The sequence below is a fragment of the Oreochromis aureus genome, linkage group 13 (assembly GCF_013358895.1).
Source record: "Oreochromis aureus strain Israel breed Guangdong linkage group 13, ZZ_aureus, whole genome shotgun sequence".
NCBI classification, from domain to species: domain Eukaryota; kingdom Metazoa; phylum Chordata; class Actinopteri; order Cichliformes; family Cichlidae; genus Oreochromis; species Oreochromis aureus.
Window position 1 is genome coordinate 19,190,177 of NC_052954.1, and position 23,793 is coordinate 19,213,969.

Consider the following 23,793-nt stretch of genomic DNA (forward strand, 5'->3'; position numbering starts at 1 on the left):
ATGAAGGCAAGAAAATGTTTGTTTATTGTTAATAAAAAAAAATTAAGCTTACCTTTTTGAATCAAATCATACATGTTTGATCACCTAAGTCAACTCTGGAAGTCGGAAATTACTCAGATGGTTTTTGGGGGGGGGGGGGTTTAATATTAATTGCTCAATTTGTTTAACATTCAGAATTTCACTAAATTGCTATTGTCAATGATACTACTTCACTAGTTACTGTATTTTAGGTCAAAAAGTAAAATTTATTGCCAGCCATTCAAACTTTGTGGTGATGCTCAATAACCAAACCTTTGGCTGGACCACTGCTATGCTGTAAGGGTTTGGTAGTAGACTTGGTTTGTCAGCAGAGGGCAGTGATGTCTTCTAAAAAATACAGCAAGCAAAAATCATAGTCACATCATGGCACTGAATTAATTATCATGGTCACAGTTTACACATGTACAAACCACCAAACAAGGCTGCTGGTTCTTTCACACTGTATCAGCTAAAAGTCTCACTATCACTGCCATAAAGCAGTGTGAGACTTAAACACACTGTATTTTGCTCAATCAATACAGATAACTGTTTTTTCTTTCCTGAAGGGGTGTAAGGCCAGCATGTGTGGCTGGAGAAGCAGCTCTATATGCCTTATTAAGTCCTGTTGGCTTCACTTAAAATGCTGTTCAACACTGTAAAGACATGGCTATGCGCTTGTCTGGCCATAGTAGTGTATGTCTGTGTGTGTTAAGTGCACTACAATCAATAACTCTGTGAAGTGAGAAGGGGGAGGCGGAGCCTGTGGAATTAATGGCATCCATAAAGCTGCCTTGCCCACATTAAACGAGTCTACCATGACTGGGGCTGTCAGATGCATGGGGGACCCTTAGGGAAGAGCCATGCTGGAGGAATCACTTTTGATCACCTCATGTTACAACTGACTAGAAAAGGCAGAGAAGGTTTGAGGGCTTTAGATGGCTGTTTAGATTACAATGGCTAAAAGTGTAATGAATCCTGAATGCGATTACATCAGTTTTAAAAAGATAATTTAGATGTGATTAGATTAGTTTTTTTTTTTAAACAGTGTTTCTGGCATGTCTATGCCAACATTGCAGTTCTGATATCATTACAACCATCAGCCTCTCATCTGTTGCAGGCATCTAGCTGAAGGCTGTGTAATTCACCGTTAATTAAAAACCACGAATTGCCTAATTTACTGTCTGTTATGACTGATCTAATCACTTGGGAATCCTCTCACAGTGTCTGAGGTATTGTGGGGGAAAAGATGAAATTACATTATGAAACATAAAACTCTATAAATGACAGTAGCAAACACATGCCCTTCTAACATTTCACTACCTCCTCTTTAAATGAGCATTGTGTATTCACTGCTTTGGGAATGCTATCACTCTCATGCATCCATGCAGGAAATTAGTGCGAGAAGTAAGTGTCTAATAAACCAATTGCTTTGTTACTCTCAGCTGAGACAGCGAAGCTGATAATAAAAAAAAAAAAGAAAAGAAAAAAATCCATGAAAATGATTTGTTGTCTCCATTTGAGACAATTTGACCGGGATCGGTGATGGATATACTTGTTGACAGTCTTTTCAATAAAAGATAAAGCTATTATCTGCTGTGATCTGAGCTGCCTGACATACAATTTGTTTAATAAAATTCAGTAAATTATCAGACAGCCACAAGCACCACCCTTGTAGTCTAAATAATAAACTCATTCATACCCCCAAGATAAAAAGGATCAGGCTGTCTTCTCTATTTAAATGGGATGTCCTCGGAGGTAGGGTACAGACACAATTGTCCAATCTGTGTCAGCACTAGGGACCTGCTTCCCTTTGATATGAATGAATTGTAATTAATTTTTCATCTAAAGGGATAGCATATGGTTGCACAAGCTATGGAGCCAGCATGGCAGATAGACAGAAAGGAGGAGGTGTGGGTTTGGAGGAGATGTCACAATGAGATTCAGTGCATGCATGAATAAGGTCACGGTCTGAGAGGTATGCCCGCAGATGCTTGCCTCTGTGCCAGCAGTCTTTATTCATCTGTAGACTAGAGGCAGAGTGCATCCATCATCATCACACTGCATTTCACAAAGCCTAGTCAAATACACATTTCATTTGTCACAGCATATACGTTCACAAATGGCGTTTTGCCCTCTTCTGCCTAATCCTGCACATATATGTAGTGCGCAGAGTAAAACTGGTTGCAGTGCAGCTTGGTTTTAGAAGCAGGGTGCATAAGCCTGTGGCTTCAGCAGCAGCATTATGCAAGGGCAAGATAAAAATCCCTATGTTTTTATCACTGCTTTAACATTTTCCCCAAATAAAATTCCTAATGTAGTCAGTGAGGATTACTATGAAGCTCTGCTGATTTGTTGTGTCAGTGTTAAATCCAAAGATTATAATAATGAATTAATATCACCCGGTTTATCAACCAGCCTATTTTTGGCAACGTCTTTTTTTTAGCTCTCAAATTCATCTCATGCACTGTGGTGACATAGGAGATGATTCACACTGAGGAAAGATATATGCTTTAGGTAAAACTAGCAAGAACACCCTCCATCACAAAGCCTTGCATTACGTAAATAAATATTAATTATCATGTAATTAGCAACACACTGTTGTTTTGTCCCGGTTGATAAAGACTGCATCAGTAAAATCTGACTTAGTAGAGTTTAATTTACACTTAATGCAGTAAAAAGTATAACAAATGGCTTCAAACAGCAAAATCGTATTAAATCTTATTAAAGAATCAGAATCAGAATTTATTTATTCTTATTGGCAAGTTGGTCCACAGGTTTTTCCACATATTTGTCTTGTTGTCATGATGTAAAAATCCGTGGTACAGAAATAGAATATATGGCATTTACTGTAGATATAACAAATAAATCTCTATATGAATATTAATAATATAAATACTCAAAATAGGAATATATAAATATATACTAACTAAGAATACAAAGTAGAACGTTGCTTCCCCCTTTGGGTAGAAGTGCACCATTTGTGGTTCTTTACCGCCATGTCGATATTTTTAATATTATCTCTATATTTTCATTCTGTTCGTTGTGATTTTTTTCCACCTGGGATTTTCGACGTAGTACGGGGATGATGTGTACGCCCATTGAAGAAATGGGCGTGCCGTCGCGTCTTCCCCGCCTCATTTTGCCTTATATGGTCACCGAGCGGACCGTTGATTGACAGCGAGCAGCAGCTGCTGAGTTGCTCAGACATGGCGGAGGATACAGTGTAACTGGGCAGCAGCGGCGGAGTTACGTGAGTTTTCCCAGCAGTTGAGTCAGCAAAAGGCGCATGAAATGATACATAAAAAGAGGAAAATGTGTTCGGTTAAAGCGTACTCTGAAGGGAAGCGAAAAACGACGATAAGCGCCACACGTTGGTAAGATGGAAAAATGTATCGCTGTTTAGTGCAGTCAACAGCCTTGGGCAACAAATATGGCTTCTTGTGCCTTTTTCAGTATGCTATAAAAATTGTTCTCCCGTGCAACCTAATGCCGTGGTGGCTCCGGCGAAGTTCTGCAAGCCGCTACAAGTTAAGTTCAATAATCGCTCAGTACTTTTGATCGGGAAGGATATTACATCCACTTGGCCGTCTGGGGTTAGCTGGGAAGCTACGGAACTACAGCGGATAGCAATGGAGCCAAAGCACAAAGAGTTGCTAGACCAGTGTCACCAGAACTTATTGGAGTCCATAACAGATGCGGACCGTGTGATCGAGCTGCTGATAGTTTCCGGTACTTTGAGTCAACTCGACAGGTTCGAGCTGGACCAGAACTGTTCGTCCAGCGCCGAGAAAGTCGACCACCTTTTGAAGATGCTGATGAACAAGGAGAGCGACCATTTCCTCGACCTGTGTGTGGCCCTGGAGAAGGCATACCCTGACCTGTATGCTGCTCTGTTCGGGAACAACGGGGGAGGACCTGTGGACCACTCCACCGGTAAGAGCTGAGACTCTCAGTTCTCCTGAACGGGTCTTCACTTGATTCTATAAATGAGTACTACTTACTGTAAGAAGCGACAATCTGGGTGGTCTCTCAGAAGAAAACGTGTGTGTGGATAGCTACACAATACTCGAGCTGGAAGCTTGCTTTGCCATGAGAAAGGTGCACGGGAAGAGGTTGCAGAGGGGGGTTGCAGCAGTGCTCCTTTATGCATGCTGTGAAATTTGTAAGAAGAACTAATGGCAATGTGCAAATTTTTGTGCTGTTAAATGTGCAGAATATAAAGCACTGGCCTTGATCTTTAAACTGCAGGCTGGAGATATAATGCACAAGCAAGGACTAGTACGACCAAGGACTTTTGTCATTGCTCACAGCCATTATGCCCTCTCCGAGTCTCTACTATACAGTCCAATAAAAATCAGTGCAATAGTGTAGAATTAGCTTGAGTGGCTATAGCTTCTGAATATTTTAAGTATTGATATCAGTGTTCTGTTTAAAGAAAGTCAGATCGCCTAATAACCACCACAAATTCTCATGTGTTGTTAGTGGCATGCGATGGCTGTGGTACATTAGATTAATCCGAGTTGTTTCCATGACAACGGGTGTACCACTCACATGTTGGTCTGTACCTTGTAGTGATGTGTGCATGCAGCCTGCCCATGCCTAAATGGATCGGTCTGCATCAGGCCACACTCCTCTTTTTGGGGAGTAAACCACACTTTTATTCTAACAAGGACTGATTTTTTTTTTCTCCAGTTGTGCATTAATGCTGCATTTTAATCAGAGTTCATTCATTGCATTCATTTCATTTGGCCTCTGTCCTCACAGCAAGTGCCCTCCACTTCAGTGGTGTGGGTTGTTGTTGCACGGAGACAAAGGGCAACCAAGTGTAAAAGCCTCATCTAGTTTTGCCTGTTTTACTTTGAATGACTGAAGCCAGTGGCTTACAAACAGTGTCATGCCCTGAGGGCCTGAATGCAGGATGAGCCTTGAGATCCAAATCTGGGGAAGAGATGCAGCGCCATGCTTGGCTTTTGATACATTTCACATTAAAACAGCATTGCAGGCGATGTTGCATATAATTTTGAAGCCACCCTGTGTGAAACAGCTACAGCTGTGTCCGTAGTTTACGGCTGCCAAGTTGTAGCACGCCTCACTTTACTACCAGCAAGTAGATCTTAGCAGGTAATGCTGATTTGGTCTTGCTGCTCTGCTGACTGGATCACTAATGTTTCCTTAAGCTTTATTACTTCCTTGTATTGACTGTTGCTGCTGCAGAATAACACACCTGCTGACATGCTAAGAAACACATTCACTGTGTTTCTTTGAGCAGCTGAGAGTCTGGTCTGGTCTGTTTGCTGTTGCAGTACTTGGCAATCTGGATTTGGGTTTTTCTTCACTCGCTCACCTTTATAGATCATAACACCGGGCCTCAGAGCTGACCTGACTGTATTAGGAGAGTGCGAGCACAAATGGTGAGTCTGGCTTGTCAGCCTGTGGTTATTCAACAAAGGATTAGGGCCTGCTCTCCTCTCTCTGGTGTAAATTCTCTCTGTGAGACGCGCTTTATCGTACTTCTACAGTCCTCTTTATTAGCTGTCACGCTTTTGACTCCCTCTGCTTTGACTCAAGTGTTGTGCTTCTCTTTAATGTGCTGTTTATTATCTTTTAATATAGTAATTCGGATGATGCGATTACCATGTTTTAACCATACTTGCAAGAGACTGAAGACAAGCTGCTCACAGAGCACCTTCAGGCAAAGAATCTGGTAGAAAAAGCACATATGGATGAAATCCTCAAAGCTGCGGTGTATCTGTGAACAACGCAGGGTGTGTGAAAAGAGGGAATATGAGTGTGATGAGTCTTGCTGATAGCAACCTGCTCTCAACTTGTCCTCCTCTCAGGCTGCCTGCCTGCTTTTGTTCTCAGATGTGCCTCCTGTGCCAGCTGAGCCTCTATACACGCACACACATGAAATCATCCAAAGAAGCATCCTCAGCCCAAAGGAAAAACATACAGATGCACGCATAAGTACTGTATTGTTTAAAGCTCGGGCTCTGTAAATTATAAGTATTTCATTGGGAAACTGCAGCACATTTGCTGTAAAGAACATGCAAACACATTCATTATTTAGCCTGTTTTTGCGCATCTGTATGCTGGGGGGACCAAGTCTGGCTTCCTGATTTTTGACAACATTTCTACCTCTCATTAAACGGCAAAGATTCCCTTAGAATATTGAGCATCACTTTCTTTCTTTCTTTATGTTTTGGTCACTTTTTTTTGGCTTTTAAATGAAACTGAATGAATTTCATAAATTCATGCAATGGCAACAATCATGCTGGGTTTTTTTGGGGGGTTTTTTTGTGCCTTAGTTTGCATTATACCAACAGTGACGTACCTAAAGAAAAGTGTAGTAGAAAAGATGAAAGAAAAGTGTAGTAGAAAAGATGTACCTGCACACCCCCACTCTTTTCAGATTTAAGAGTCTGACAGTGATTTAAACACACTGCGAGAGGAGGGTAACACAAATCTCCTGACAGGATGCAACATCCACAATCTTCTTCTGCTGTCTGTTTGCCTTTGCTTTATCAGTGGTTTTGGTTTTTGTTCCTTTGTCTTTTTCTGAGTCACAATCTATTTCCTTTAACTTTCTCTTTCTATGACCCATTATATTTCTTTCCCCCACTGAGTGGTTTCATTTCTCTGCACACTTAAATAAAAGGACGCGTCAGAAAGACAGAGGAGGGTGATAGAAAGAGGGAGTAAGAGAGCGGGAGACAACAGACCTTTTGTTGAGAAGTTGAGCAGGCTCAAAGTGCCCAGTCAGCAGCTTGTTCTGTGTACAGCAGCCTAGGACATAGGCCAGTGTTTTTGTGTTATTGGAGGGGGAGTTTCTGTCCTACTCCATAAAACACGGTGGACAGACAGAGTGAGTTATGACCCCAACTCTCATGTCATGGCAACTGGCCTTAAATATCTCCCATGTTCTGGACCTGACCTCACTTTCTCCGTCAGTCTCTGTCAGTGTCTGTCACTCTATGACGCACACCGCCACTTACCTTGTCACCGCACTCTCCTTTCCTTCACCAACCGGTGTGCTTCAGTCTGTTGTGTTCTAGTTGCGCAGAGAAGGCCATCAGTTCAGCTCCTTTTAGTTTCTGCTTAGTGTGATTGATATTTGAGCAGGTCCCACATATATTTTATGAGTGCAGGCATGCATATTTATAAGTGCAGCGTTTACTCAGAATGTGGTGGTGCAGAATGGGCCAATTGCAGCTTTCTGTCCTCTGTTCACCGTGTCAGACTACGTCAGTCGGAATTTAACTTGTATCCAAAATATTAGAACTGCTTACGTAGATGACTTTCATCTTGTCACTGCACTTCCTTGGATGTCATTAACATACCTAAAGCCTAGATTATTTGTGCTCGTCTAAGTCCGCTAGGGTCTGAGTGACATAATTTTCGGCATCAGTCCATGCGAAAGTCTGTGTGCCTGCCTGTTTTTTGTGACTGTGTGGACTTGTCTGCAGAGAATCTCCATTACAATGCAACAAGTACGCATGTGCCCCAGGCAGTGGGCTTCAAGTGGATTTCAAAGAAGCATAACAGGAACAGCTACTTGGCCATCAGGTCTTGGGTTGATACTTTTCTAGAAAGTAATGTTGTACTTTTCTTAATGGAGATGGTTTGTTACACTACTCATTGCATTACTTTTTTAACATGACCTGATATGCATCATCACATAAATGCAGCTAACAATAGAAACCTTGGGCTACAGCCCAGCACATCGACATCCACATCTTTAATTTAATGTTTCGGTAGGAACACAAAACTGACAAAAAAACCCAAAGGCTAAAGTGACATTAAATGGGGGCCAAATTACTACAAGCCTGACTGCCCATCGCTGCCTTTTTTACCTGCTGAAGATCAGGCTCTAGCTGCTGGTTTGGGGTTGACATACAGTTAACTTTAACAACTTTAACATCACTCGGGGTTCTTCGCTAGCTTTGCGTTCGCATGCTATCTGTGCAGATGCTTGCAAAGAGACGATGTTGTGCTAGCAGCCTGTTTCTGTTCTGGACACTCTTATCTTATTGTTATACTCTTATCTTTTCACGCAGTAAAAATAAAAGGGTCTATTCTCCTCCTTGCACAAAAACTAATGTCAGCAGATTGTAAATGTGCAGGAAGAAAAAGGCATCTTTTTTTTTTTTCTATCTGCTCGTGATGCAGATAACTGAAGAGCCTCAGTAACGCAAGTCACACAGTAACAACATAATTGTAACTGTTTTGTTATTACCAAAGTTGTTGCAGTAAATTGTTACGGTGTAACTGAAAAATGTCATGTGATCACAGTAACAAGTTACTTTGGAACATGTTACACAGCATAATCGAGGCTTAACTGCTAATTAGATGTGATAATCAGCTGTTGTGAAACACTTTTTTTTTTTTTTTTTTTTAAATTTTGAATATGATGAAGATTTTAAATTGCTGTATATCTGTATAACCATCAAGACAGGCTGCCTCGTACTTTTAAGGACATTAATAGTGTGCCACTGACATTAGTGTTGGAACATTTGGCCAATTAATCATCTAGTCATTCAACAGAAAATAATGAAATCATTAGTTTCAGGGCCTTAGTTGAGTTGTAATTACCAGTTTTAATGGTATAGGGTTTCTTGTCAGTATTAACTCAATAAATCCATCTAATCAAAGCCAGAGATGCACAGTAATGAGTCTGACCTCACCACTTCCTTTGGGTCACTGGTGGTGTTGTTCCAAATTAATTCTATTGGTTTCAACAGGGTAAAATTTGTAGGTTTTTTTTTCCCACTTTTACTAGCATTAATATCTAATGGTGGGCTTATTGACACTCTGAATGCGAGATCAACAGCCAGGAGGCAGTATAGTGGAACAGAACTACATTACCATTTTACACATGTTTCTTCACTTCCTAATTACCCCACAAAGTGGAGGAAATGCCAGAATATAAATGTTTACCAGCATCGTGAAGTCATGGAAATGATAGCTTCTCTTTGTTTAACCATCCTTACCTCTATTCTGTCTTTGTTGTGCTGTATTTTCTCTCTGTTTATATTTTTCTTCCGCCTACTCGGTTTCTATTATGGCGTCTTATCTTTCTCTCCGTCAGCTTGTATTGTCTCTTTCTTTTGTCATGTGATCTTGGGTCAAACCTAACCTATAATAATCATGATAGTAATCATTATTGCTTGTGGTTCTGCCTCTTATTGAAGATTATATAAGACTAAAGTATTATGCATAGACGTGGCTAGTTGGTGATTTGTTATTTTACTTTTAAATCAGTTCATATGCTTTTAATATCAGAAGAACGAAGGCGACAGAAAGTTTGAGGATTGGTTTGTACTTGTTAATAATTCCACTGTATTAGGGCTCTGGACATGTAAGGAAAACTTGAGAAAACACTTATATCACCAAAGACTTTATAGCAGCTACATAGATTATTCGGGGGGAGTGGGGTGTTTTCTTTTATTATTTAGATACCTCACCAAGCTTTAGCAGAATTGCTTCACACAGCGAACTGCAATGCAGAATATTTGCTTTTCCTGCCCAGAATTGTTAAAGTCCTACCTACCTACCACATCTGCAGGTCTGAAAAATGATTATATGTTCTTTTCTTCTCCTTTCTCTTGTTGACCTTTTAAGAAATGGTAGTTTGGCTTAATCACAGAGTTACCTCAACACAAAATGAAAATGGTTTGTGAATCAACATGTGCTGCCCTGTGATTAAACGCGAAGGGAACATCACAAAGGTTGCTGAAATTACAGCAGTGGGGTTTTTCCATGCAAACTGGCTTTTTGGCAGTGTTTTGGCTTTTTCACCTGCTGGGGCATGTAACTGGTAGAGGGAGGTATGGTTTGGACGGATACTGATATTCACAGTACTTTTACTGATGCTGCTCTCCATATTTTGGGGTAAAATCAAGACAACAGCAGTGTCTGTAGCCTCTTTTAACTCAATGGCAAGCTCATCTGTTGTGTTTTTATTAATCACAGCTTCATAGCAAGTAGAAACGAGGATGTTTATAATTGTACCTCTGGGACCAAGTGCTATGCTAATTTTCCTACAATTCAAAACGTTAACAACCATGAGCAATAGAAAATTCATTATCTTTTGCTGTGAGGACAGCTCACACTACATTCAAACTGACTTTGCAGAATATGCCTCATAGCAGAGCAGGATTACTGATGTCTTCCCAATATAAGTTACCTGCTAGTTTGCAAATGGAGCTAGTTACAAAACAATGTGGGACATCGGGCTGTGTGTATGTACAGAAATTTATTGCCTTAGATCAGTGGCGGCATTCCTCTCAAAAACCTGTATTGGGCTCTTTCTTGCACCTTTTTTCTTTTTAACCCAACCCTTGGCACGAGTAAGCTGATCTAAAACAAATGATGCCTCATTTATGCTGAGCAAGGGTTCTTTGCATAAAGAAGCCACATTATGGTTTGCTCATAATAGGCTGGGATGGATGGCACTAGTGTTTTTTTTGGGGGGGGGGGGTAATGTTTCAAACTGTTTGCAAGGATCCATGATTACTATAAGGTTGCATTTGGACGATCTTGCCATTTGCTTGGTGGTAAAACAGATTTTGTTTTGACTCATGCTAGAGGGCAGACTCAAGTCTGAGTGGAAAAAGGTGGGTGGGCGTGCAGTGGAGTAATCCTTGCTCATGACATCGTCATGTTAGACAGATTTGTGTTTACGCTCATTGTACACTTTTGAAATCAGACGATCGATCCTTTACCTCAGTAGTAAGGCTGAGCTGGCTCCCAGAATTTTCCATGTGGTGTCAGTGCCTCACCAGAAGTTTGGCACACTACTTTCTGAAGCTCCCTGAGTAGGGACAGTGAGGTCTGGACATAAGCGTGTGTATATCCGTGTTAGCTCGCTGTGCGCAACTTGAGTGGAGGAATTCAAACCAGTATCATGATATAATGGGGGGGTTGTACACTGCTAATTTAAACAACATTTCTCCTTATTGTGTGCGGAGACATGGCCAGCATTCGGAGGTCTAGCTTACCCAGCATAAATCATTCTTTCTGCTCTCTGGCTTAATGCTGACACATCCTTCAGCCTCAGTTAAGCACACTGTAAAATGAGTGGGTTGTTGTCAACCGTGTTATTAGTGTTGCTATTGTTTGTGCTTCTGTGGTTAAATGGCTGTAAAGCTAAGGATAGTGAAGGAGAAAGGGCACAGACTCTGCTAGCCTCAACTTTGTTTTAATCATTGTTGCTCACTGACAGTGAGAAGAGCTGACAGTGGCTAATAAAGAAAAGCGCACTGTATTATTTTTGGAATGCTAATGCTGCTGCTCTACCAAGTGGCCCCAAAATGTTTGTCTGTAGAGGGCTTTGAAATATCACAGTTGCCTTGCTTGCTTTAAATCAGAAGCAACAAGGCTTGTCTATGTGCTCTAAAAAAAATAAGGGGGTTTGAAGCGGCAGCAGCAAGGATCCCATCTCACTGATAATCATGTGTGTCTTTACTTTAGGGGGAAACGGTCTCATTGTCAGAATTTTCTGGAATTGATGAATAATTTAGTCTCAGCCACTGTAGAAGGCAGAGTTTGTATCTTTCTTTGATTAAGGCTCTCCTCAAACAGCCTCCCAACTCTCATGCTGTCCTCTTTGACTATTCCTCTCATCCAGTTTCACTATGGCAACATATGCCATCTTCTTTTATGTCCTGGAGAACATAATCTCGTTGTTTGAAGCAACTTTTGGTAGCTATCCCAATTTTTTTTTCTTTCATTTTTTGATTTTTAAAGGGAAGCAGATGGGCAAGTGGGGGAAGCGGAGCCCCTTAGGAATGGCATGTATTCTCCTAACCTATTTAGGTGACTGTGACAGTCTTTTGTTGCCATTGCGTCAGGTATTCTACTGGATTTTATTCTCACCTCAGAATGCAGCTCTTTTGTTGGCATTTGTTTACCCTGTAGACCATCGGTGGCATATCGGTATATTGCTTCAGTTTTGAATTTGTGTGGAGTCAATGTATACTGGCATTGCCTGAAATATTATATTAAATATCAGTATTAGTAATCGTCAAGAATTTCAGCCTGTGCACCCCTGTGTATAATATCTCCTGATAAAACCTGTCATGTTTCTATTTATGAGGCTGAAAGCAATCTTTCAGGTCTCATCTGTCCTGTGTGCCTCCTATTGGCAGACGCAATCGGATTCTACCTCTGTAGAGCATCAGATCTATCCCGCCTTAATGGATGTCTGTTTTATTGATAGGCAGCACGGTGGCACGGTGGTTAGCACTGTTGCCGCACAGCAAGAAGGTCCTGAGTTCAATTCCCCCATCAGGCCGGGGTCTTTCTGTGTGGAGTTTGCATGTTCTCCCCGTGTTTGCGTGGGTTCCCTCCGGGTACTCGGGCTTCCTCCCACCGTCCAAAGACATGCAGCTTGAGGGGATAGGTTAATTGGACAATCCCAATTGTCACTAGGTGTGAATGTGTGAGTGAATGTGAGTGTGAATGGTTGTCTGTCCTTGTGTGTTGGCCCTGCGACAGACTGGCGACCTGTCCAGGGTGTACCCCGCCTCTCGCCCTATGACAGCTGGGATAGGCTCCAGCGCCCCCCGTGACCCTGGAAAGGATAAGCGGAAGCGAATGGATGGATGGATGTTTTATTGATGCAGTGAACATGCTTACAAATGATTAGCCTCACTCGTTGTGGCTGGTGCTAATTGGTATCAGTGTCTAAAAGCTACAGGAAAACTCCAGTGCTGTTGACCCTCAGATCAACGGCTGGCTCATGTCAATCAGGTGTACAGTTGTTGGGGTGCTTATGGAGTTAACTGATTTTTTTGTGTGTGTGTGTATATATATGTATATGTGTATATATATATATATATATATATATATATATATATATATATATATATATATATATATATATATATATATGTATATATATATATATGTATATGTATATGTATATATATATGTATATATATATATATATATATATATATATATATATATATATATATATATATATATATATATATATATATATATTAGGGCTGCCACGATTAGTCGACTAGTCACGATTACGTCGACTATCAAAATCGTCGACGACTAATTTAATAGTCGACGCGTCGTTTGAAGATCACAAATGACGCGGGAATAAGTAGTAGGATTTAAGAGTGTAATAACGGACTGAAACAGAAGATGGCAGCACTGCATGTACAAGGATGCCAGCTGCTGTTAAACCCAAGAAGAAGAAGTAGCTCTGTCCCTGAATTCATAGCGCAGCCCTGCTCAGTTTCCAACAATGGCGGCAGCTAGTTAGTTTTAATATTACTCTCATTATTCTTTCTGGGTCACAAAATAAACGTGTAACATATTTTCAGGCGAGAATGTAGCTGTGTAAACCTCAAATATCTGCTCAGTTTATCAAGACACCACATATTTTCAAAAGCGCTCCGACGTTTTCGAGGGCGTCTGTTACCCGCTAGCTCGATAGCTAGCCGGGGCAAAACTCACTAGAGCCGGTGAGAACACCGGACTCCTGGCAAATCGTTTTCAAACCCACCGCCGTCTTTAAGCTACTCAGGTTAAACATATATGAGTCACTTAGATAACTTAAAAATGTTATTGTTTGGCTTTTTTTTTTTTTTTTATATTTATTTGTTCCTGAGTAAATCGATTTGGCTGAGATTAAAGTTATAGTTTTACACAGCTGAATAAACGTCAAGCAGACAACTGATTATCACAAGTGTGAGATGCTCGAGAATATACTCCGGTGTCCCGTTATATTTTAGACAGCAAGGAGTTTATTAAACTTCACCGAAACAATCTGCAAATTTCATTAAAATTTAATAAACTACCATCTTGTCTTTATTTTTAGTTAGCACATACCTTAAACACTTAAAGCTGTAAGCTAATGATAGTTATATAAGAGCAGATGCATGCTGGTGCAATAAGCTGTCGTTTTACGTCCAATGGATGCATGATCTGATTAGTCGACTAATCGCAAAAATAATCGGTGACTAGTCGACTATCAAAATAATCGTTTGGGCAGCCCTATATATATATATATATATATATATATATATATATATATATATATATATATATATATATACACACACACAATTAAAGAATTTTATGTTGATATTTTTTCTTCTTTTCCTTGGTTTAGATGTTATTTAGAAAAAGGGCAGATAAATCACCTGCAGCTATGGTCTGACAGGCTGGGAGTCGAACCAGGGAGTCGAGTGCAAAGGGGAATTTTTACCTGTGCTGTATGTATCCTAACTACTTATTTAGATTGCCCCAAGAAGCTAGATTTTTAAGATCTTTTTTTGTGCCAAAAACAGCACAAATTGAGGGTTTTGTTCCGTTCAGTATTTTATTTGTATTTTTTCAAGGTTTAGAGCTGACATTACCTCCCATTGACATACTGGGTTCAAGAAGTCAGTAGTTGCTTTTGGTTGCTTTTAGTTGCCTCTTCGGAAATGCACATGAGCCTTTTGCATAGCTGGGTTGTAGAGAATTAATGCTGTGCAACCCCACAGTGGTGCTCATTGTGTCTGATGGAACAATATGAAATCAAAGCCGTGTGCTCCGAGCACTTCGCAGAGTAAAAGTGTTGAGCATCAGGGAACGTCAGAACAGATTAAAAGCCTTTCCGCCCTGCTTCTCTCTATTTTCACAGTCTCTCCCCTTACTTCTCTCCCTCCTTATCGCCTGTGCGACTTTAGTTAGGCTATCTCCTTTTATCTGTTCTGCTCTGTTCCATGCCTTCTTCATGTTTCTTCTTTTGCACCCCTCCCTCCCTCCTCTGTCTGCGGGGCCTAAGATGGAGTGGCTCAGTCGCACAGAGCTCATAGTTAATTAGGCTTGGCCTTGTCACACATTGAGGGCTGGAGCCAGAGCTGTAGCTAAACCCAGTGGGGAAGCAAGGACAGAGATGGAGGTCTAGAACTATTGGCGTCAATTGCTTGCTGCTGACAGCTACCAATCCCTTGTTCTCCTAAACCCTCTGTTTGGCTTTCATTTATCACATCAGATTAGTATTATCTCAGTTTCATTGTGCTTTTTTTTTTTTTTTTTTTTCTCTAATGCAGCGTCATTTTTCCCCCCACTTTAACAGTGCAGACAGGACAATTTTAGTGTTGTAGACATGTGAAAATGCAAAACATTATCCTTGGTTCCAGTTTCTCTAATACGAGTATTTTGCTGTATATCAATATTGTATTAAAAAAACACACTTCAGTCCCTAACTACATCAGCATCTATTTTACATATCAGGTTAGAGATTGTGCAATTCATCACAAATACTAGTAATACAAAATTATATAAGTCTGAATGTTTATACTAGTGCAACTGTTTACTCAGTATGATATTTGCAAGATGACTGTTACACACAACGATCGAGTCTTTTTGCTGAAGATAACAGTCCAGCATTTGGAAAGTAAGAACTTAGTAGAAAAGTGACTAGTTGGTGAATCTAAGAAAGCTGTAGAGGATGATGGATGATGCATTTTGCAATAAGTCAAAGATGTGTTTTTTAAGAAAATGCAGTTTGTGTTGTCAGCCATGTTTATGTTACCCTTTGGAGCAGGGACTTTGCATTATAATGGGGATCTGTAGAGTCTTTCCTATGGATTGTGGTAGCCTGTGTCAAATATCCCCTAGCTTAACGGTGTGCATAGCTATTCAGATAGAGAATCATTTTCTCTCTGCTGCTCTCTTTCTCTCTCTCTTACTCTCTCTATGTGCTTGACATAAAAAGAGAAAATCCCATTTCAGCCGTGACATTCTGCCTGTGTAGCAGAAACATACAGGGACTATACATCAAAGCAAGGCAGAGTGCACAGTGAGGGAAGGGAGGTTTAATGACGACAGGGGTCTGGAGTGATAATATAGAGCTGCTAAGGAGGAGAGTTGAAGTTATTATTCCAAGTATAAACCCAGTACCGCATTTATAATACAGCTGTGCAGGGAATATGAAGCTGGCTGTGTAATATTCATTTCATTTGGCATTTTACTGGCAATTAATTCAGGCTCGTGTGTAAGTGGTTCATCATTCTGTCGGTGCTGTAAGTCTGACCGCATCGCTTCTCTTGGCAGGTTCCACGTACAGCGTTCTCTCCACAATGCCCTCCGACTCAGAAAGCAGCAGTTCCCTCAGCAGTGTTGGTATGTATGACGACCCAAGAAGCCTTTTTTAAGAAGTTATTTGTCATGTCAGGTCACACTGGTTCTGTATGATGCCCACAGTGCACTGTTGGGAAGCTGTTTACACTGATATTGGCGTAATTCCTGTGGCGTTACAGTGCAGGATCTAGCCGGTTTATTTCTCCTTTAAACCCACCATTGGGGCACTTGCCACACATCTCCCGTTCCTTAAGCCATGTTTTCCTTTCTCTAGGCTTGACAAAGGTCCAAATGACTCAGCTGTGTTACATAAACCTCCAAAAGGTCCAAAAAAAATGACTCAAAGATGAAACATGAACCAGGGCAGGAAATCTGGGGATTATGTTCAAGGAAAACAACACAGAACGTGACTTCTGTTGGTGTATACATGATTTATGAGACTCGATCTATGTGGCACTGTGTCAGTGATACTCAGTTTAAAAGAAAAGAAAAAAAAAATCTGAAATATAAGAACATGTTTTTCAATATAACAAGAATTATAAAAACAAGATTTCAGTGGATTTGTATTGCAGGCATTCATGTAGACATGTGGCTTAATTTGATTAAAGATAAATCTCTGGGGACCTTGTTAAGAAAATACCAGAGATACAGCACAAACCTTTCATTTTTTTCCCTTTTTTTTTACAGCTGACATTACAAAAGGTGTAGTCTTTTAAATCGAATGTAATTTCCACCAACTTTTATTGCAAAGCGTCTCAGGAAAAACCCCTGGCATATTATAAAGGGATTTCAAAACAACCAGGTGCTGCCCTCACAGCTGGATGGGACTTTTGCTTCCTAATTCTAAAGTTGGGAGCACACTCTGACCAAGTATCCATTCTGGATGGGTCATAATGTTTAAATTTGATGTTCTTTTGAGGCACAGAAAAGGGAATGCATTCAGTGACGTCTGGACAGTTGTATGTCTGTTTCTTTCCTGGGTTGGAATTAACCATTGAGGGTGACACTGTGTGTAAACACGATCTGTGATCTTGCAGGAAATGATGTCTGTGTGTCTTTATTTGACAGAAATCTGTACATTTTCTTAATTTGATCATAAAAAAATCTATTATACCTGAAGAAATGAACAAAACTAGAAAGGAATCATTTTCACAATCCTACTCCTTCGTGCTTTGTCTCTCGCTAAAGACTCTTTTCGGGGCTGAAAATAAATAAAATCCTCTAGGCAACTTCTTAATGGTAAAAAATTTACGAGATAAAACAATCCAGTGTGTGATAAATGGTCACAGGCTTCTCAGTAATGTGTTTACTGTTCCAGGTTCGCCTGTTAATGGTGAAGCATCCTCCCCACCCCCAGCTATCAATGACAACCGGCATTCCAGTGACAACCTGGACACCATCTTGTTGCAGCTCCGCCAGGTGACCAGGGAGCGGGATGAGCTTCGTAAGCGTCTGGCGTTGGCATCGCCTGGGACCACCTTCGACGACTGCAGGTGCAAATCTTGGCCTGTTTGCCAAGTTGCTGTTGTTGTTGTTGTTGTTGTTGTCGTTGTTGTCACTGTTTCTTGTTACCTCCTGGTAACACTTTTTAATTTGGCTCATGACTATAAAAGTGTTGTTATTCATGCCTCCCTTTTCATCAAATCTGGGATTCATTGCTCTTTGAATCAGCAGAGCTCCACTGGTATTGTTTACTCTCTCTTGGCTGTCTTCAGTGCTGGCTGCCATGTTTAATAATTTTCACCTGTCTGGGAAAATGTTGACCTTGCCTTGCAGAGAGAGCACATTGACACTGACGGCTTAATAAAGTTTAATGTGCTCTAGAAACAAGATGTTTCCTTTGCAACACATGATACCAAGGCTAAAATGCCTATATGCACGCATAGTTTTAAAGTGTTGTTATTAGGATTAAACATGCCAGTACTATGCATTTTTGTACAAAGAGAAGGTCAGCTCTTTTATCTGCGATGTGTTTGGGCACGCTATCATTCAAGGCTTGTGTAATAAAATTTTGGTTCCTTGGTGCCTTTCTTCTTAAGGCCAAATTCCAAAGCCAGTCATGACTATGAGCGTCTAAAAAGTCAGTGCATTGGGGCCATGGCAGATCTGCAGTCTCTGAAGAACCAGCATACTAAAACACTCAAGAGGTGCGAGGAAGCTGTGAAGGAGGCCGACTTCTACCAGTAAGTCTTCCTTGCAACTTGTTTTGTCTTTCTTGTTGTTGATGAAGGACTCTGTTGTCATATGTATCTCTGTTATGTTGGTTGTGCTTATCAGTTGCTTAGATTTCCATTTGGTGTCGGTGGTAATTGTGTGTTGAGAACCGTTGTTAAAATGAAAACATAAACAAGCTTGGGATGAGATTCTGCAATCTGCGGCTTTTCAGCATTGAAATAATCAAGTTTTATTGCGTTGTTTTACTGCAGCTGTAACAAACACTTGCATGGTGTTGTAGTTAACCCGACTGAAAGAACATCCCTCGGAGCTACAGTCGGCTTTCACGTTTAAAGGGAACTGGCACTACAAAATAAAAACATGCATGGTTTTAAAAGCTTGGAAAATAGAGCCATTTATATGATTGAGTCTTTCAGCCTCATAGCTTTCTGGAGCACAGAGGCAGAACATGTGTTTCAATATTTTTATATTTTCCACACACCTAGATTACTAAGCAAGTAAATTAATATCATTAATGATTGTGTGCTTTTACCTAATACGATTTAACAATACATTCGCAACTTCTACTCTGAGTAAATATTTTTTTTATTAATTTTATTCTCAATCAGTTTAAACTTTGGTTACAAATTTTAGATAATGTAGAATAAATAATATTTTAGTTTTACATATTGCATGTACTTGCATATCCTCTTACCTAATCTAATCAAAGTTTGCCTTCTGCTCTGTATGTTTGCTCGTCCACTCATTGTGTCTGCTTTTATGTGCATGTATGTTCACGCTTCCTCTTTCCAGCATGCTGCACAGCCGTGTCTTAGGTGACCAGGCACAGCTGAAGGAGGAGATGGAAACACTCAGGAGGGACAATGCCCAACTTGTCCGGGAGCACAACCACCTAAAACAGAACTGTGAGGAGCTCAAACGACTGCACAGTCAAGACCAGAAAGAGTTGGCGGACCTTCGGCTGCAGCAACAGCAGGTATAACGCGGTCACAGATGCACTGCTGTTGCTGTCCAGATGTTATATTAGAGATTGAGTGACGTGGCACAGATGGTGGGGCCTGCATATATGTAAAACCAAACTGATTTTTCATCTAAATATTTGTTCCTGTGCTAAGGCACCACATATTTGTAATCTTTCTGAAAGCATGTGAGGCTGGTGTGCTCATGCTCGTGCTGCAAGGTGTGAGCGGTAGCTTTCCTAAAGGACAGTCATTGGTTGTGGGATTTGGGTGTGCTGCTATAAACAGAAACTCAAGTGCAAGAGCACAGACGTAAAGGCCACAGTGTGACCAAACCCGTGCTTGGTGCTGTTGTTGACACTCACAGGATTGTACGCAGTGAATTAGTCACCAAGGGTCAGCACACACACAGCGTTCTACCGTAACATCCTGAGGCATTTAATGACAAACGTTTGTGCTAAATTACATGAGCTGTCTGTGCTCATAATGTGTTAATGTACAGTCTTTTTCCTGCACCAACACTATAATCATTCTCCCCCAACTCTACTGACCACACATGACTCTGTATCTTTTTTTCTTTTCCTAAATAAAACTGTGTATAAGAGAACGTGCACATTGGAGATGGTGTTAGATGTGCTGGGAAAACATGATTTCCCAGGAAGTTCTTGCTTAGCGAGGAGACTATATCAAAGTTGATAGTGATCAGATTTAAACAGGATTCAGTTCTTGCATTTCTCAGGGGCAGCCACAGATTTTTATTTTTTATCTTTTTGATCGCACCTCATATATTTTGGGATGTCAGACAGTATTTCCTCTTGTGTTTTATGTACTGTATACTTTCTTCCAAGAGCACAAGGGGACAGTGATCCATATTGTACTATTGTGAAGTAGTGTCTTACACAGTACCCATGGGGACACTGCAGTAGTTGCAAGCACAGAGCAGCCAAGCAGAGGGAAATGCACACAGAGCATTTCTGAAAAGGGCACACACAGAAGAAAAGGGCTTGGCTTGGGCAAAGGGCACTCTGACCCAAACAACGTAACGATCACATCGGTGCATTTGCAGCGTGTGCTTTTACAGAGGTCAATACAGCCTTCGGGTCACAGAAGCTCTTCTGGGAATCTGGAAGACTATATCAGCAAGACCTGCAGAAATGAAAGAGAATAAGTAGTGCAGTCTGAAGGGCACACTGTGCTTAAAACAGTTAACTGTGCTGGCCAGTCATTTGTCTTTAATTAAGTAAGTAACTGCAGTCCTAGAAATAAACTTGCCCTTATAAAATCTGTTTTTTTGTTTGTTTGTTTTTTTTTTTTTAAGTGTGCACAGATTATTTTGCACTTACACTCCTGTCCGCACATTAATGCCATCTGCTGCTAAGGTGGGGCACAACAAGTACATACAGGTTTGTGGTATTAACATTTTGACCAATGCTAATTGCTTTGTATGCATTTTTTTGTTACCAGGTAATGAGCGAGAAGGGCTCATCAGAGGTATTAAATAAGCTGTACGATACTGCTATGGAGAAGTTGGAGGCTGTAAAGAAGGAGTATGATGCCCTGAGCAAGCGTTACAGTGAGAAGGTAGCTAACCACAACACAGACCTGAGCCGCCTGGAGCAAGCAGAGGAGGAGAACCGGAGGCTGCAGAAGCAGATGGATGCGTTGCTCAAACAGCGAGACTCAGCTATGCACTACCAGCAGCAGTACTCTACCTCAATGAGGAGGTGAAAGCATCATTACGTGACACAAAAAACACACAAAAGGGTTAAAACTAAATTGTCTGTTTGAGTCAAAGTAGGGTTAGTGCTGTACTCAGACTACATGCATTTCTTCCCTCTCCCAGGTTTGATTCAGTGCAGCAGGAGCTGAACAAGTCCTCAGCTCAGAACAAGGAACTGCAGAGAGAGATGGAGCGGCTGCAGTCAGAGGTGACGCGCTACAAGAACTTGCAGCTGAAGTCGGCCAAGGACTGCGAGAAGTACAAGGAGGAGAGGGACTCTGTGTTTAACGAATATCGCCTCATCATGAGCGAGAGGGACCAGGTGATCAAGGAGGTGGACAAGTTGCAAACTGAACTGGAGGCAGCTGAGGCTCGACTGAAAAACACTTCATCAGAGAGGGTGGTGGCCAGTGAAGAGTTGGAGGCTCTCAGACAGGTATCGTGCTTTAAAACACGTTAAAGCAACAGCATATGGTCAGGTGTATATGTCTTTTATTTTTTTTATTCTTTTATATTTATTTTCTAAGAAAGGAGCATTGGATGAGAAGACTGATACCTCTGTCATGGTAAAGCTGAAGCCAGCAACCATCTAGTGTAGCTTAAAGCCTGGAATGGGGGAAACATTAAGCCAAGCTGCTTCCAAGGCTAACAAAATGCAACTGGTTTCTTATTGCAATACTGAAGGTCTTGGCTTTACTATGTGAAGTGCTTTGAGATCATTTTGTTTTTCTAAATAAAACCGAATTGACTCTACTTTCACCATAACCTTCAAAATCTATAAATCTGCACATCTGCATCATCGGTTGATCACTAGACACCTTCTCACACTGTACACACAAATGGTTTTGTTCTGCTGCCTTCTTTTTGGAGGCTATTTCTGAACACTGCAAAAGGATTTGAAGCTAGTATCAGATCACTCTGCATTAGACCCCCAACAATATTTTCACATCACATTAATGACTCACTGTGTTGAGATGCCCTCATTCTATTTTGCCTTTTGTTCTGGGATAGGAGTTGAACTCGTCACTGGTGGACCGTGACAGGGCCATCTGCGAGAGGAATGAGCTGCTGGAGAAGTATTGCCATGAGGTGAAGGACAAAGCTGAGGCCCAGAAGGAGTTGAGCCAGGCCTGCAAAGACATCGAGACGGTCCGGGAGGAGAGGGATGTGGCCCGCAAGGAGAGGACAGAGGCCATCATTCAAAGGGATCAGCTGCTCAGAGAGTACTATCAAGCCAGACAAGTAAATGTCACCGCTCTTTCATAAAATCTCAGGAAGCATCTGTTGACGTCTTTATTGTGGTGTCCTCTTTATACCATATACTATCACTGGTGTAGCCTGTCAACCAATTTCCCAACTTTTTTTTTTTTTTCTTCAAAAGGCAGCCAAGCACTTACATCTAGCCCTTTCTTCCTAGATCCATGATATGTAATTCAGTATAAACCAAAATGTATGATTAAAAAGCGTCTCTTTCTACCCACTAAGCAGCCATTTAAATAGTCCTTGTGCAGGGTTATATACATGAAAAGTACTTGGTTTGTTGTAATGGACTATTGTTTAGAATACTTAAGATGAAAAACGAGACGTAGTGTGTTATGAAATTAATCTTTTTCATGTACTCTTAATGTTCTTAGAAACAAGACTCTGCCACCTTGGACATGGAACGAGCCAATAAAGAGATCGAGATGCTAAGGAAACAGTATGAAGCGATGTCCCAGGAGCTGAAGGAGGCCACACAGGAAGCTGAGGTGGCCAAATGTCGAAGGGATTGGGCCTTCCAGGAGAGAGACAAAATAGTGGCGGAGAGAGAAAGCATAAGGTCAGTGCGTTTATGGGTTTTAAAAGACTTTTAGCAAAGCTGAGAGGGTCTGTAGTCGATCTCCCTCTCCAATAAACTAATTACTCACAATCTCCCTTCTCTCCTTTCTATAGGACTCTGTGTGACAACCTGCGGCGAGAAAGGGACCGGGCAGTCAGCGATCTGGCCGATGCCCTGCGTAATTTGGATGATATGAGAAAACAAAAGAACGACACATTGCGAGAACTTAAAGAACTAAAGTGAGTCTTCACCATGGTTTTCTCTTGTTTGACTCCCTCACTGCATGATATTCCAACATTTCCAACTTTCTTCTCTATTTGTTTCATAAAAGCTGAATCCCAATAAAGACTCATAAGGAATAAGTGGAAAGGTCTTCTGCATTTCAGCAAGTGCAAACAACATGGCCTCTACTCAGTCAGCTGTGTATGTGTGTGTGTGTGTTGTGCTGTCTCTGTAAGCTGTTGTAGTCAGTGTGTGGCTTGGCTGGGCATAAGCTGTGACATTCAGCCTTTGGAGACATGGTGTAGTGCAGTTGTGTTTCTGGCAACATTTCCACACACCCAGATTAAAGTGTAATCCCGGAAAGCGTCAGTGTTTTGAACACACACATTTTTTCTCGCTGTTTTCGAGGCCCTTCATGTGACTGTGTTTATAATGCATGTAGAGGCTCCCTCTGCTGGCGAAAGTGTGTATAGCAACCATTATGTGTCAGAGCCCTGCATGAGGGTTGCGATTTCCAGGCTGGAGGGTAGATTCTGGGGAAAGCCGAGTCTCTTTCCCATCTGCTAATTTAATCCTAACATTATCTAACTATAACCACTTGTAATGTATGGTGCTTGTATCCAATTATTCTCTAACTAGTAATCTAACATTTTCCCTATATAGAGTATGCACCATACAGTGACTTTGAGTTTCTTCCTCTATCCTCAGCAGAGACTGATGTACAATTGGGGTTTTAATGTCACTGCAACCCTTAAGGCATGCCTCAGTAGGACACCATATATCTT

The 23,793-nt window shown here is 41.1% G+C and overlaps 1 protein-coding gene across 2 annotated transcripts in view; it reads left to right on the top strand.

The window, feature by feature from the left end:
• The first annotated feature begins 3,210 nt into the window (after positions 1-3,210).
• dlg5a (discs, large homolog 5a (Drosophila)) overlaps positions 3,211-23,793 on the top strand; it is a 40,549-nt gene continuing 19,966 nt past the window's right edge. For both annotated transcript variants that reach the window (XM_031735201.2, XM_031735202.2), the window contains exons 1-10: positions 3,211-3,951; positions 16,087-16,155; positions 17,432-17,606; positions 18,153-18,296; positions 19,081-19,264; positions 20,712-20,971; positions 21,091-21,403; positions 21,979-22,209; positions 22,602-22,786; positions 22,900-23,025. In XM_031735201.2, the coding sequence (XP_031591061.2) occupies positions 3,648-3,951; positions 16,087-16,155; positions 17,432-17,606; positions 18,153-18,296; positions 19,081-19,264; positions 20,712-20,971; positions 21,091-21,403; positions 21,979-22,209; positions 22,602-22,786; positions 22,900-23,025 (1,991 nt within the window). In that variant the 5' untranslated portion in view covers positions 3,211-3,647. The remainder of the gene's footprint in view (positions 3,952-16,086; positions 16,156-17,431; positions 17,607-18,152; positions 18,297-19,080; positions 19,265-20,711; positions 20,972-21,090; positions 21,404-21,978; positions 22,210-22,601; positions 22,787-22,899; positions 23,026-23,793) is intronic.